We start from the raw sequence: 14799 nt of genomic DNA, 5'->3' as shown, positions 1-14799 counted from the left end.
CGGCAATCTCGGGTGAGGGAATGGGGAGAGAAACAGGCGGTTGAAGAGTTCCACTTCTTCTCCGTCGTTCCTTTACACCACGCCCACAAATCAACGGTGCCTTTTTCTGTACAAGACGCCTATTCTACGCAAAAAATGTGGTCGCTGTCCCGCGTACTGGTATATAATTTAACATTCCGTGCAAAAGCATTCCACAGGGGATGCTTCGCAAATTGAACAGGGGGAAAAAAAAGAGAAAAAACGTCCTCCATCACGCGTGGAGCCAACAGGGACAATGAAAGTGTCACTGGTGTTACGTGTTACAGTGGTGGAGGGCGCTGTCGCGTACCATATATTTGTAAAGTTTTGAGTTCTGTACTTTCCCAAAGCGATAGTTTTATGAACGTTGCAATATTTCCGTCCCAACAGAAGATGCTCCCGAAAGAAAATTAAGAAGAAAAACAGATAAGTACACAATGCTGTTAGCAAAAATTTATTTCGTAACTAGTTTCGCAACTATGTTGCGCATGAAACGCCAACGTAAAAAAAAAGAAATGATGTCACGTCATTTTAAGTAACACATAAATATGGCAGGAGTCACGGCCAGCTGCCACAACAAAACTTGGCGCCTCTTTTTCTTTGATGCGGTTGAGAAATTATATATATATATATATATATATATATATATATATATATATATATATATATATATATATATATATATATATATATATATATGTATATATATATATATATATATATATATATTGTGACTGATGCGAAGTCAGTGCTCGGTATGTCCCCTTTGCAGTCGTCTTACCTGTTTCTCAAGGGTACTAGAATATTTTGTAGTACAATACACTGCCACGTATAATTTCCAGCACATGTGACATCACATAACCAATTGCAGCGTCTCCCAACGGCCTCCGACAGCGAGGACGAATAATGCGAAAACATGAGAGCTCCTGCCTTAAGAGGCTACGCCTCGACACCTTATTGGTGCAGAACTGGCACTAGAGGTACAAGACCGCAAGACCCTCTAAGGTACATTCTGATCGAAGCGTGCGTGGTATCGTCGGCGATCGCTGAGCCATGTGAATGGTGTAAAGCTGATTGCCACATTGATTCAGTTGACGTGTCATAGTCCACCTATGTTTCGCAACAGTTGCAAAACAGCTTGATTACGGCAGCCTTCAGCGTTGGGCTTTGTCATCATCTTATACGAAATTCTCTGCAAGGTCTGCCGCTGCTATAACGGGACGTTATACATACTTAGGTATGAACAAAGCATCGCATATATGTTGGTCGCAAACTGCGTAAGAGATTCAGTTACTAAAAAAAAAATGAATGTTGTCTTCTCGATTCAAAGAAATGCATGATACTCGCCTTAGAGTGTAGCAATAAACGTAGCGTCTCGACATCTTGCGGCAGTCTTCCTAGAAGTATGTACATGGCTGACTTGTGTCTTCTTGTGAGTAGCAGTTTTCCAGCTGCATCCGCACGCTTCCGAGGACACCCCGGTACGGCCTCGTACCAGGGCGCAAACAAAACGTCATGTTCTGCCTCGGTCGCTCACTTCGTGCAAATCCGTTTTCGACGAGAATAACTTAAGCTGCTCTTATTTCTAGGTGATCGTAGGAAATGTCTGTTCCTCGTAGTCCCTCGAAGTTTCATTATTCATCGGAGCTTCCGCCAGGCAGTAGCAGTACTTCCGCAAGACCGCGTGACGGATGCAGTGGGATTGATTGCCGTACTTGTTGATGCGACTGATGTCCCCTAAGACGTCGAATTGTTCCTCCCCGTTGACGACCATCAGGCCTTCCAACATGGCGGCGCTGGGAAGAACCTCGACGGTGACCCTGAGGCGCCGCGCGCCGCCAGCGGTCTCCTTGACGTTGTCCACGACGAACAGTTCCTGGGCGTCGTGGACATGACGCAGGCTAAGCCTGGCGCATCGTCGCCTCCTCGCGAACGGTTCGTCCAGTTCGTCGGAGTTCAAGAGGTCGTTGACCTTTTCCACGAGCGCCGTGGCCGCCTTCCTGACGAGAGGGCTGTCCAGTTCGACGGGAACCTCCGACCCGCAGGAGCAGTACTCGGAAGGGATGCCCGCTCGCTCGCAAGTTCTGTCTCGCGCAACCTCACCGAACAGGCTGATGCCGTAGTGCGAGTCGTCTTGGCTGACGATCGCCGATCCACCGCTTGCGAATGACGCGATGTCCCGAAGTGTGGCGTACGTGTCGAACGGCGTCGTCAAGCGACCCGCGTTGGTCTCCAGGTTGGACGCGATCTGGGAGACGTTTAGGCGCGTCAGCGTCGACTTCGATGCGACACCACGTGCTTGCGAATCTAGCCAATCCATTCTTGCGGGAAGCCCGAGGGCGAAGAATGGCAGTCGCTCTTCGATTCGACCCACGAAGGTTGATCGGATCGAATCGAAGCGATGTCCGTGGTCCGAGAGGAAAAAGAGGAACGTGTTGTCCAGGTGGCCGTTGGAGCGAAGGTAGTCGAGAAACTCGACGAAGTCGTCGTCGGCGGCTCCGACTTGCTGCGAGAAGTCGTGACTGATCTCGACCAGGTAGGAGAAGGCGAAGAAAGGCCTATTGGAATTGCTAGTGTTGCGGCCGTCGAAGTAGCGTTTGACGTATTCGAGTTGCAGCATGTGCTTCGGCCCGTTTCCCAAGCACAGCGCCGAGCTAGACATTAGCAGGAACGACTCGTAGACGGCGAGCCAGAAAGGACGCAGGTAATAGTCCGTGGGCGGTTTCGTGAATCCGCGGGCGAGGTAGTTGAACAAGGCGAAGGCCGGGAAGTCCTCGGCAAAGAGCGTCTCGTAACCGGCTTCCCGAAAGTCCTTCCATACGATGTGGACGTCGTCATAGACCTTGTCCCTCTGTCCGGGTTTCACGACGTCCTCGACTTGCCGGCCTGTCAGCAGCGCCAGCAAGTTCGGAAACGTGTTGTCCCCGACCTTGTTCATCCCTCGGAAGACGACGGCGTTGAGCTGGGTGACGAGGTAGTCGTAGGTATTGGGCAGGAACCGCATCATGGACAGTCTCGAGACTGAGTCCAAGCCGAAGATTAGCACGTTTGGTGGCTGCCTCGGTGTTCTCCGCGGGTTTCTACTCGCATGCCCGGAACCTCTGAAGTTGGCGTTGCTTCTTGGTCCTCGTGTTCGCTTGTTCGGAGCTGTCACGCTGGGACGAACGCGAGAGCTACGCCGCGCCGCCACAGCATGGATGTTGCTGTAGATGGGCCACTTCAGCGCGTTGCTACAACTGACGGTGATGACGTCGTCATTGAGAGGCACTTTGTCTCTGGTGAAAGGCACTGCATCGCTGTACGTTATCTCGTTGTCAGTGACGCGCTGGACGGACTTGTAGCTGCACCGGAGGTTTGAGAGTGAGTAGCTCGATGACGCATTGAACCGCAGGTTGCCGTACGAGTCGATGAACGTCAGCCAGGGTTGTCGAACCTTGCAAAAAGTGAGAGAGAGAGAGAAAAAAAATAGATTATGCTGGCACTCACGCTACGATCGCTCAGTGGTTCTGCTGCTGAGTAGAAGATCGCGGTTTCAACTCCCTACCGCGTGGCGGCCGCATTTCGCTAGTGGCAAGTGCAGGAGCGCTCGTGCAACGCGCTTTATGTACACATTAATAAAGCAGGCGGTCGAAATTAATCCAACGATTCCCCCCCCCCCATAACGGGGTCATTCAAAACTCGCTGTGCTGCTTTTGGGACGTTAAAATCAATCAATCAATCAATCAATCAATCAATCAATCAATCAATCAATCAATCAATCAATCAATCAATCAATCAATCAATCAATCAATCAATCAATCGATCGATCGATCTGTTTGTTTGCTAACTTCGCAGAACAAAATGAGAATTCGTCTTCTAGAACGCACTTCCATTGCATCGCTGCTACATTTAAGCCTATCAGACTTGTGACTACAGTCACACACACACACACCTTGCAGACGATGGGCGTGACAGGGTTCAAGTATGGCCACACCGCGGGATGGAACGGGTGCAGGGCGGGTAGCGAGCAGCTCTGGCGCGGATCCCTGGGCTCCTGGACGTCGGGGTCGTAGTTCCAGTAGCGGTGCCTGAGGTACTCCGCGGGCACCTGGCCGCTACCGCGGCCCGTCAGCAGGCCCCAGGGAGGCGACGTCATCAGCAGCAAGGTGGCCAGGAACGGCAGCGCGATCAGGACCGCGGGGTGGACCTTGTTTCGCCGGAGCATGCCCACGCTTCCTGGTCAGAAAACGTATCGGTCGGGAAACGTGTTGCGTGCGCATTGCACCGAGTTTGTTGTCACGTCCACTGCGCGCACATTGCTCACTGATTCAAGCGTGTCGACGCTAAATGCTCACCCGTCAAGGTGACTCGGTGGCTGTGGCATTGCGCTGCTGAATCCCGAGGTGGTGGGTTCGATTCCCGTCCACCCTGGATGCATTTCGACGTGGGCGGAATTCCGAGACGCTCGCGTACTTATATTTAGGCCCACGTTAAAGAACAGGCGGGTCAAATTTATCGGCGCTCTCTTATAATCAGATCGTGGTTCTGGCACGTTGAACCCCAGAATTTTCTTTTGATGCTCAATGCTCGTCATTGTATGTGCGTGTGTGCGTGTTTGTGCTTGTTATTGCGATAGCAATTACACGGATTCTCGAGGTCCGTTCGCAACGTTGGCCCCGTCACCGCCATGCTGTTCACGGTATCGGCTCGCGCGTGGAAGGCTAGAGGGCCTCCTGCGAAGCGCAGTGCGTTTGGCTGCAAAAGCGACGAAGCCAAGTCGACGCGCCCGCCATGCCGCGCTGCGCTGCGCTGAATCAGCGCTGCCGGAACCACGCAGGCAGCGTTCTGACCTCCACTGGTGGCACGAGCGTCACTGCGCATGCACACGTTCCTATCGAGTTGCGGTGCGCGTACCACACCGCAGTGCGTGCAATCAATCAATCAATCAATCAATCAATCAATCAATCAATCAATCAATCAATCAATCAATCAATCAATCAATCAATCAATCAATCAAAGCTGTTTATTAAAGTGCCCAGAAACAATCTCGAGTGTCGGTGCTGGCGCACTCGGTTAATAATAATAATAATAATAATAATAATAATAATAATAATAATAATAATAATAATAATAATAATAATAATAATAATAATAATAATAATAATAATAATAATAATAATAATAATAATAATAATGTATTAGTTCACGTGTATATATACAATTGCATCACAGTCACTATATTTTAAGTTTTCTTTTAAATGCTGCGAACCTCGCCAAATTTGGTGCAGTGGTTGCCGATAAAGACGAATTCTCGTTTTACATATGTTGAGATAGGAGCACCCGAGTTAAAGCTTCCTCTTAACGATCTACTTGACTGCGTCACGTTTCCATCAATAAATCTTTTTTGCCGATGATTGCATCCTCTGTAAAAACCTAGCCCAACCAACTGATCAGCAGCAACTTCAAAAAGATCTTAACCACTTGTCCTCATGGTGCAGTAAGTGGATGATGCAGCTCAATATAGAGAAGCGTAATGACATGCGAATATCTAGCTACGAGACCACACTGTTAGCAGCGCGTATTTTCTTGATGGCATCCTACTATATCTTGTGACTACATGCAACTACCTCGGCATCCACATCAGTTGCGATCTTTCTTGGCGCATACGTGTTAACTATATCACTAACAACGCAAACGACATGCTAGGTTACTTCCCGATCACCTTCGTCAGTAAAACTAAATCTATATAAAACACTTGTTCTCCCTAAATTATATTACGCATGCACTATCTGGGACCCCAAGAACACTAAATTTTACCAAATTTTTGAATCCGTCCAGAATCGCGCAGCCAGTTTCATTCTATCAGATTACTCTCGGCATGCTAGCGTATCAACAATGAAAGCAACACTTGCCTTACCTAAACTATCTTTGCACCGTAAATGCTTTCGCCTTTCATTGTTCCACATAATTTATTATAATACGATTCTAAAAGACGTTCGTTTTTCCGTTCCCGTCTACGTGTCGTCGCGTTCAGAACACAACTACAAAGTTGAACTTTGCGTTTAGCCTAAAGCCCCTGCGTGGATGCAGGGGCTTTAGTTTAGCCCACTGTTGCCGTAAAACGAACGAAACCTGTAAATGTCGCTTTTCCTGAGAAAGACGCATATTGCGGAGAAGCCAACTCCTACGAACATCTGTTTGCTGTGGTGAAGCTAGAGAAACGACGGAGCATCTTTTACTAGAATGTGAAGATATCTGCCAGGCGGTCAATTTAGGCCCCACTGGACTCCTTCAAGCGCTTGGGTTCAGCGAGAGTTGGGGGAAAGCAAGCATGTCCGCAATATATATTAGTAAAAGGCGATTGGAAGATCGGTGGAAGTAGGGAAACTACGAAAAACGGAGACTTACAAAAAACAAAGTTCACAATAGGGAGCCGGAAAAATTGGTTACGGGAATTCATCGTGCTTGTTTTCTTGTGTTCTTTTTTCTTTTTTAGCCGAGGCAGAACATTAGGCAGTATAATAGCAAGAGATTGGTGGCGCAACCCACCGCCCCGTTCCAAAGAGGACGCTCATAACATCCATCCATTCATCTACTACTTTAGCGGGTTATGTATGCAGGCATGGACACCTTAGAAGCGTCGCGAGTACCATATATCGTATGTATTCACTATAAATATCTCCTTACGCACGTTATCCATTTAGTACTGTAGCGTCCAAAGACGCTGCCACGCGCGCACGCTAACAGTCGGCGCCCTCGGTCGGCATGGCAAAAGATGACACGCGCTAGCCCCTTCTAAGATCCTTCAACAATTTCGATTGGTTGTCAACCCCTAGAAATGAGTCTTTGGGTCTTCAGAGCTCGAGCTCCTGGGCCATCGCACCTCGGCGCTGGGAATTCGTCCGTTGCCCTCCCACGTCCAGGCCGTGCAAGACTTGCCAACACGCACTACCCTACGCCAACTGCGCGAGTTCCTGGGCCTAGTGAATTTCTCTCGACGCTTTATCCCGCACTGCGCTGAACTTATGCACCCACTGACTGACCTTGTTCGCAGGACCAAGAGCTCCTCACCCGCAATGTCCTGGTCTCCCGAAGCTCAAGCTGCTTTCAGGGCTGCTAAACAAGCCGTGGAAGATTCGGTGCTTCTCATCCACTCGAGAACTAACGTGCCTACTGGCATCATGGTGAATGCTTTCGGCGTGGCCATCGGCGCTCGACTCTGAGTGGCGTCCACAGGGTTTCTTCTCTCGGAAGCTTCAACATGTCGAGACTCGCTACAGCGTTTTTGGCCGCGAGCTGCTCGTTATCTACTCCACCATCCAGCACTTCCGACACTTCCCGGAGGGCCAGCTATTTTATGTTCTAACGGATCATAAGTCTCTGGTGTATTGTGTTTCGTACAAACTCTTCGAAGTACTACGTTGCACGTGAACTTCAACTTCATGACCTATATATCGGAATTCACTACCAATATCCGGCAAATCAAGGGCACCGACGAGGAGGCAGCTGATGCACTCTCCCGCATCACCTACCTCGGCACTTCGACGTCAACTGTGGACTGGGAACGTCTAGCTCGGGCGCAGATGACGACCCTGAGCTGCAAGCGCTGCATGACCATCCGCGCTTCCTCCGACAACTGGTTCCTCACACTTTTGTGCCTGGCTCACTCTGGTGTGATGTATCAGCGGCTGCACCTAGCTCCTTCGTTCCCGCTGCCTTCCGTCGTGCGCTATTCCAGTCCCTTCACGATATCTCACATACCAGCATCCGAGCCACACAGCACATCGTTACACAGCGCTACATCTGGCCAAGCATTAACACCGATGTTCGCCAGTGGGCACGTTCGTGCCTCGCGTGCCATACCGCCAAAGTGAACCGCCACATGAATTCAGCCACGCAATTTTTCTTGCCACGTGGCTGTCGATTTGACCCCGCCCATCTTGATTTGGTTGGGCCGCTTCCTTCTCTCACGACTGCTGGTATATTCGAACAATGATTGACCATTTCACCCGTTGGCCTCAAGCCGTGCCCATTCCAGACATAACTGCAGCTATTGCATCTCTGACTCACCTAGCCTTTCCTCCTCTCCACTTCCATTTGCATAGCTGCGCCGAGTTTTGAGCGGTCGCCGGGCACGACCGGAAATCAAGCTTAAACAGCTCCGTTGTTAAAACAATGCGGTCAGAGCTCTCTTGCAATTCTTTTGCCGTTTCTGAGCCGCTTTGCTCACTTGCACGCAATAGGAAGCAGTGATTTCACAGGAAAAAGTTTATTCCTTTCGTTTACATAAAGAATTGGACAGTCAAAACTCTGGATCGCACGTTTGATACAGCCACAAACTAGAAGAATGTTTCAACCTCGACAAGAAAAGCGTAAAGTAAAAATGATATTGCGAACCGGGCCAGGCGCACGTAGCGTGCATTTGCAGTGAGGTAAACATCCTGTACAACACGATCCCAAATGCGCATTACGCTGCTTGAGCCATGCCAAATGAAACGCTTGTGTGATGGTACAAGTGAGCACAGAAACACAACTTCTGTGCTTTAAACCCAAGGTCTCGCGACGGACTCATAGAAAGTTACGCGCTTGAAGTGATTGATACACATGCTCTACCGGAAAAGACAGGTGCAAGAACAAACGTACGGCTGCACGGTTAACGGGTGCCGTGGCTCAGATTCTGTGCTACACGTGCAAACTACACTCACCCAGCATAACAAACGTCTTCCTAACTATGTTTTTAACGCAAGAAATAGCAAAATTATCTCTGCAAAGAAAAGGAAACACCGCACGAGCGAGGCAACGCGTGGAAGAGCGCGGCGGGGTGGGCGTAACCAGCGGTGCATGACCGGCGCAGCATCAACGTCTCTATGGAAACGGGATGCGTGGACGTAACCTCGTAGACGTATGATAAGCTATCTACCTTTGAGGTAAAGTAGAAGTGCGAATCGCTACGCCGCCTGGCGGGTGATCAGACCCTTATTGGCTCGGCCACGAAACGCTTCGAGTGTTCACTCTTTACGTACCGTTACATGTTTCTCTATGACGATACGTTCCGTCATCTGCCTTGCTAGCGTTTCCGTTCTTGAAGACGCCGCGCTCGCTACTTTCCTGTCGAGAATGCTGTGCCACATTGCTGTGCCACATTGACGTTAAATTGTAGCGTTAAACGAAAGGAAATGAGCGCCAGACAGACGACGATTATTGTTGCGAGACATGATACGTCCCGTCAAATGGCCTTGCTTGCGTTTCCGCTCCTGAAAACGCTGCGATCGCTACTTTGCTGCCGGAAACGCTACGTCACGTTGATAACGCGCATGCTATTCGTGACTTGTAAATTGATTTGCAAGTGCCGAGCTCGCGGCGTTAAAGGATGGAAATCGGGCAAGACAGACGTCGATTATGGTTGTGAGACAATATACGCCCCGTCATGTGCTTTGCTTGCGTTTCCGTTCTTGAAGACGCTGCGCTCGCTACTCTCCTGTCGAGAATGCTATGCCACGTTGACAACGCGCATGCTGTTGGTGACTTGCAAGTGCCGAGATCGCAGCGTTAAGCGGAAGTTTTAACTCGGGCCGAACTCCGACGCGGCCTATTCAAATACATGTAAAACGCAAAAACGCTCTTCTGAGAACCGCTGGACAGATTTTTAATAAAATTCGCTGCATTTGTGAGATAAAGCTAAATTCTAGTGACTGTTGTCAATTTGGATTTAGGGCCTCAATTTAAATGAAGAAATTTCCAAAAATAGAAGGACGAAGTTTACAAATTAATAGTTCTGCATCGAGAACAGATATCGCGGTTATGTAAACGGAATCCATTAGATCATTCAAAGCGGTCAAATTCTGTATGTCAATTTATATTTTACGTGAATTTGTTACGTTGTGTACAAGAGTTCTGCAAAAACTGTATTTCCATATTACTAAATTGTTTTTGAGGTTCATGTTTAACATGTCAATTTTGTCCGCTTTAGATATACTATGAGAGGCAATTCACAGAATTGTATTATCACTTTTCATTGCCGAGTTAAAATTAAAATTAAATTATGGAGTTTTACGCGCCAAAACCACTTTCTGATTATGAGGCACGCCGTAGTGGAGGACTCTGGAAATTTAGGTCACCTGGGGTTCTTTAACTTGCACCTAAATCTAAGTACATGGGTGTTCTCGCATTTAGCCCCCATAGAAATGCGGCCTCCGCGGCCGGGATTCGATCCCGCGACCTCGTGCTCATCATTGCTGAGTTGCAGAGTGGTAAACTTCGTAGTTTCGTTTTCCGAAAATTTTTGATTTTTGCCAATTTTTAGTAAAAAATTGACAATTCGAAACCACCACCAACAACAAACCTCGCCAAGTTTGGTGCAGTGGTTGCCGAGAAAAACGAATTCTCCTTTAACATGTATTTAGGTAGGAGCACTCGAAAGGAAATGCGGGCAACACAGACGTCGATTAGTGTTGTGAGACATGATATGCCCCGTCATCTGCCTTGCTTGCGTTTCCGTTCCTGAAAACGCTCCGCTCGCTACTTTCCTGTCGACAATGCTATGTCACGTTGATAACGCGCATGATGTCCGTGACTTGGAAGTGCCGAGGGTGCCGAGCTCGCAGTGTTAGAGAAAGGAAATGCAGGCGAGACAGATGACTGTTGTAGTGGGACACGATATGCCCCAAAGGGTGCAAACATTTTTAAGAGTGCAGGGCATCCCTTCACGGAACAGTTCATTACGGGCAGGCGATTTGTTCGTTCGGGTGTTCTTATACAGGTCTGAAGAGGTGACCATTGAGCGAGACAACTCGGTAAGGCCAAAGGGAGGCGATGACTTAGCGCTTCGGAATCGCGCCTTTACAGTGCGATTGCGCAGCCGTAATGCCCCGGATAATCCCGCCAAGACGAGAGGTCTTGCAGCTGGGCGCGTTACGCCGCCGCAGTGTTGGTAAGTGTTCGTTTTCGCTCACTCACGACGTTAAGTGTCACGCCACGGCGCTCTCGGACAAGTTATGCGATACGCCGGCTTTTTCTTGGCGCAGCGTCGCTGTAACCATTGCGCCTGCAACGTCTCAGGCGTCCGGTGCAGTGCTATTCTGGGTCCGTGTTCTGTGACGCGTTATGCGAACTTGCAATTTGGTCAGCTCCGATTGGCCCAGAGGGCTGCTATGCTGCCGTTCCGATTGGCTCAAAATGTCGCCATTACCAAATTCGACAATACGGCGTAACTTTACAATGTCCACGAACAGCTACCCCGCGGATCGTGCAGAGTTGATCTCGGCCTTCGAAATCAGTCGCGATGGCCGGCTTTGCATGGCTTATCACCTAACGCGTTTATCGTGCGGGTCCTTTACGTTCCTTTACGCTGTGCTAGAAGTGCACACAACGCCATCTAGCGTTGCATGCTTTAAATTCAAGACGCGTCCAGCCTGTCCGCGATATTTTAATTCACAGTATACTCTTTTCACTTTTTTTTTCGTGCAATCCGTAGTCGTCAGTGTTTATTTTGGATGACTGTAGGGATTGGCCGGCAGTCGCCTATTATTGGGTCGCCTATTCTGGCACTTGCCCATCGTTTAATAAACGACAAACCACACAGTCACCTTATCCCGGAAGCAATTTATCTTCCAGGTGGTCGAGTCTGAGGTAACGCGTGCCAATTGGCCAATCGATTGCTTCGATAAATACTCAGTACTTCGATACTCAGTCGAAAATTTCCTTTGACAAGGCTGTGTACACGTCTTTCCCTCTTCGTGTGTTCTTTTTCTTCCTCATCATTGCGAAGAACGACGTTCTGCAAGAGCCAGATACCCAAAGCCATCTAGGCCTCTTTCTCTTCTATTACACCTCCAGATCGGCATGTATATTGTCACGTAGTATAGTGACGGCGAAGAAAGCAGCAGAGCTGTGAATGACGGAACTTGCGTTTTATTGGCCGAACCTGTGCCCTCGAAAACGGGCTACACTCAAAGGACAACGACAGCGGCGAACATAGTCGGTGATCGTCGAAAGTCTGATCAGCGGGTCAAGCGCATCGACATGCATCGGCTTTTATACATATATAAGTCATCCAAGGTTACAGAGTAGTCGCTGGTGCCCGCGTGTCTTCCAGAAAGTACTACACAATTCGCGTCGCGCATACATGCAGGTTGCGCAAGGTTCGATGACAACAGACAGCGGATAGAAACAACAATAACATTCGAGAAACTTCCGATGCACGCAGGTGCATACCTCGCTGAGCGATAACATAGACGGTGAAACGCGGTCACCCGATAAAGAAACAAGCAAACGTGTCGACATGAATCGGAAAGCTCGCGTGAAAGATAGTGCACTTGCATTCTCACAAAGTAACTATAGTCCTAGTTCCTCTATTTAGCAGCTAGACGACTTGTTCCGACGTCGTTTCAACGCAGACATTATACTATAAATACCCCCCCCCCCCATTTCTCCTAATCTTATCAATTGTGCCTATTGAGCCACGTTGGCAATAACGGCGGCGTTGGAGCACAATAACTAGAAACAAAGAACGAAGAAAAACACACAGGAAAATTAGAATAAACGCAAACCTGGTTCCTGCATTGTTATTTCCGGCAGACACAAGTACCGTTATCTCGTAGCACGACCTGCCGTTATCTAACCCTCCTCATTTCCCTATAATCTGCGACGGCAGTATGACACCGAGGTCGAGATCTGAATGTTGCAAGCCAACTCGCAGGACCTGTTCGCTGTCCCAAATCAACTGCACAGGTCTTTTGCAGCATATGGCCTGTCCATGTCGTCAAGCAAGTCGCAAAGGCACGCCCATCGCCACGGTCAAAATCAAAATTGTGAGGTTTACCGTAGTTCGCTCCAAACGCATGGACCTACAAGAATCCGGATTAAGTTCGACCATCTGAGGTTATTTAACGAGCGCCGAAATTCAAATGCACGAGACTTTTTTATTTCGGCCGCCAAGCCAATGCAATTGAGCACATCGACATGCCAAACTGCTCCGTTAAATTCTGCCCACTAGATGGTAGCGCGCTTCTACTTTGACGAAGCTACCCGTTGATTCGTCCGTCGTCAGCCTCTGGCCCAAGACGGTGCAGGGTAACCAGAGAACAACTGCCAAATTAAAAAATATATATAAATTATGGGGTTTTACGTACTAAAACCACTTTCTGATTATGAGGCACGCCGTAGTGGAGGACTCCGGAAATTTTGACTACCTGGGGTTCTTTAACGCGCACCTAAATCTAACTACACGGGTGTGTTCGCATTTCGCCCCCATCGAAATGCGGCCGCCGTGGCCGGGATTCGATCCCGCGACCTCGTGCTCAGCAGCCCAACACCATAGCCACTGAGCAACCACGGTGGGTAGCTGCCAAATTGGAACAAATTAATTAACCCTGTAGTGCCCGAACGCAGTTTCATATAAGTTATAACTTAATTATGCACCATGATTTGTTGCCTTGTAGAGTGCATGTGTACCGAAATAATGAAAGTTGCTACTTTAGTGAAATCTTAATTAGTATAGCATTTGGTTTACTGAACATCGGGAACTGAAAGCTCGCCCTCCAGCCTATAGAGACAACCACCGTTATAGGCTACGTGCTTAGTTTTCCAGGCTTGAGAATTTCGACAAAGCAAGCCCAGCACGGCACAAATGATTTAGGAGCGACTCGAACCAAAAATAAAGTGGATTTATTAATGTCAACGCTTCGGAGCCAACCCGGCTACTTCCTGCAGGCGGTTGATACCACTGACGGTGGCGAGGTGCAGCTTTTAAGATATTCTTCCCAGGCATCCCGTTGTCTCATCCGTCCGTCAGCAGCGAAACTGACTGGACAGCCTTGCTCAGTTCAGGGGACGTCGACCGACAGCTTGGTCGGTGGACTGGGCGGAGAAGGCCAAGCAGGCCCAGGGCCTTACTTGAGCCCGATCCCTCAGCCACGTCCCCCTTTACCCTTCCCCCTTTCAATGAAGTTAACCACCACCACCAGGCATTGCGTGGGTCAACATCTCCCGAACGGCTACTCAATTCCCCCGAATTCCAACGAACTAATCGAGATCCGCTACAACACGCGATTCACAAATTCAACAACGTATAGTACCATACCTCAAGTAGTCTCGTGTTTTTTCTTTTCCTCCGCCGCTCCGGTTCACCGGTGAAGCACGAACCCCGCGGGCTTGTCTTCCTTATTTCCGTGGCGCACTTTGGTGCAACAGCCGCCCGCTCGCTGGCTGCTACTGTCACCGCTGTTCCCGCCGCCGCTACGCCGGGACAACATGCGCTTCTGGGCGAGCGAGGCCGCGGCAAGCGACTCGGTCACGTGACTCTGCCGAACGTTGCTCGGGGTATCGGCATCGTTCGCGGCCCGCGGTTTCGCCGCGGATGAGGCGGCAGCGACGGTGCCGGAATCACCCCCGACATGCGATTGTTTCGTGCGGTGTTTTTTTTTTCTTTTTGCGCGTGTATCCGTCCGTGAGCTGCAGGTGACGATTGACTAGAGGCCTCCGTGCCACCATCATGCTCGTCGCAGATCAAGCGACGAGAGCATTGTGCGAAACTATGCTTTGACTCGGCCCTGTCATCGTATACGTGGCCAGTGTTTCATCTCGCATGTGCAGTAGGAATCGCAAGTTTACGGGACGCAGGATTTGAGACATAAGGCTGAATATTTGCCGAGTCTGCAGGCGCACGCGCAGCCTGGAATTGCAGATATTTCGCTTTCCGTGTGCTATATATAGCAGTCGACCGCAGAGGTTTAACGAACGCGAATTTCGTGCTGCAAGCGTGAATTTCTGCCCAGTCTAGCCAGTGGTTAAATTTAAATTCCG

General features: G+C 49.2%; 1 protein-coding gene across 2 annotated transcripts; it reads right to left on the bottom strand.

The window, feature by feature from the left end:
• Positions 1-744: 744 nt before the first annotated feature.
• Positions 745-14498, bottom strand: LOC135918300 (uncharacterized). 2 transcript variants are annotated; one of them, XM_065451959.2, is made up of 3 exons: positions 14078-14498; positions 3950-4233; positions 745-3451 (listed from the first exon to the last, which is right to left on the bottom strand). In XM_065451959.2, exons 2-3 carry the CDS (start codon positions 4220-4222, stop codon positions 1604-1606), a joined length of 2121 nt encoding a protein of 706 aa, XP_065308031.2. In that variant the 5' UTR covers positions 4223-4233; positions 14078-14498; the 3' UTR covers positions 745-1603. The 2 variants fall into 2 exon arrangements, with proteins under 2 accessions (XP_065308031.2, XP_065308033.2); XM_065451961.2 differs by lacking the exon at positions 14078-14498 and adding an exon at positions 7530-7876.
• Between the last annotated feature and the right edge of the window lie 301 nt (positions 14499-14799).

Source organism: Dermacentor albipictus, chromosome 8, assembly GCF_038994185.2.
Source record: "Dermacentor albipictus isolate Rhodes 1998 colony chromosome 8, USDA_Dalb.pri_finalv2, whole genome shotgun sequence".
NCBI lineage: Eukaryota > Metazoa > Arthropoda > Arachnida > Ixodida > Ixodidae > Dermacentor > Dermacentor albipictus.
The sequence above is the reverse complement of the archived record's forward strand: the minus strand, read 5'-3'. Positions and strand labels throughout refer to the sequence as shown.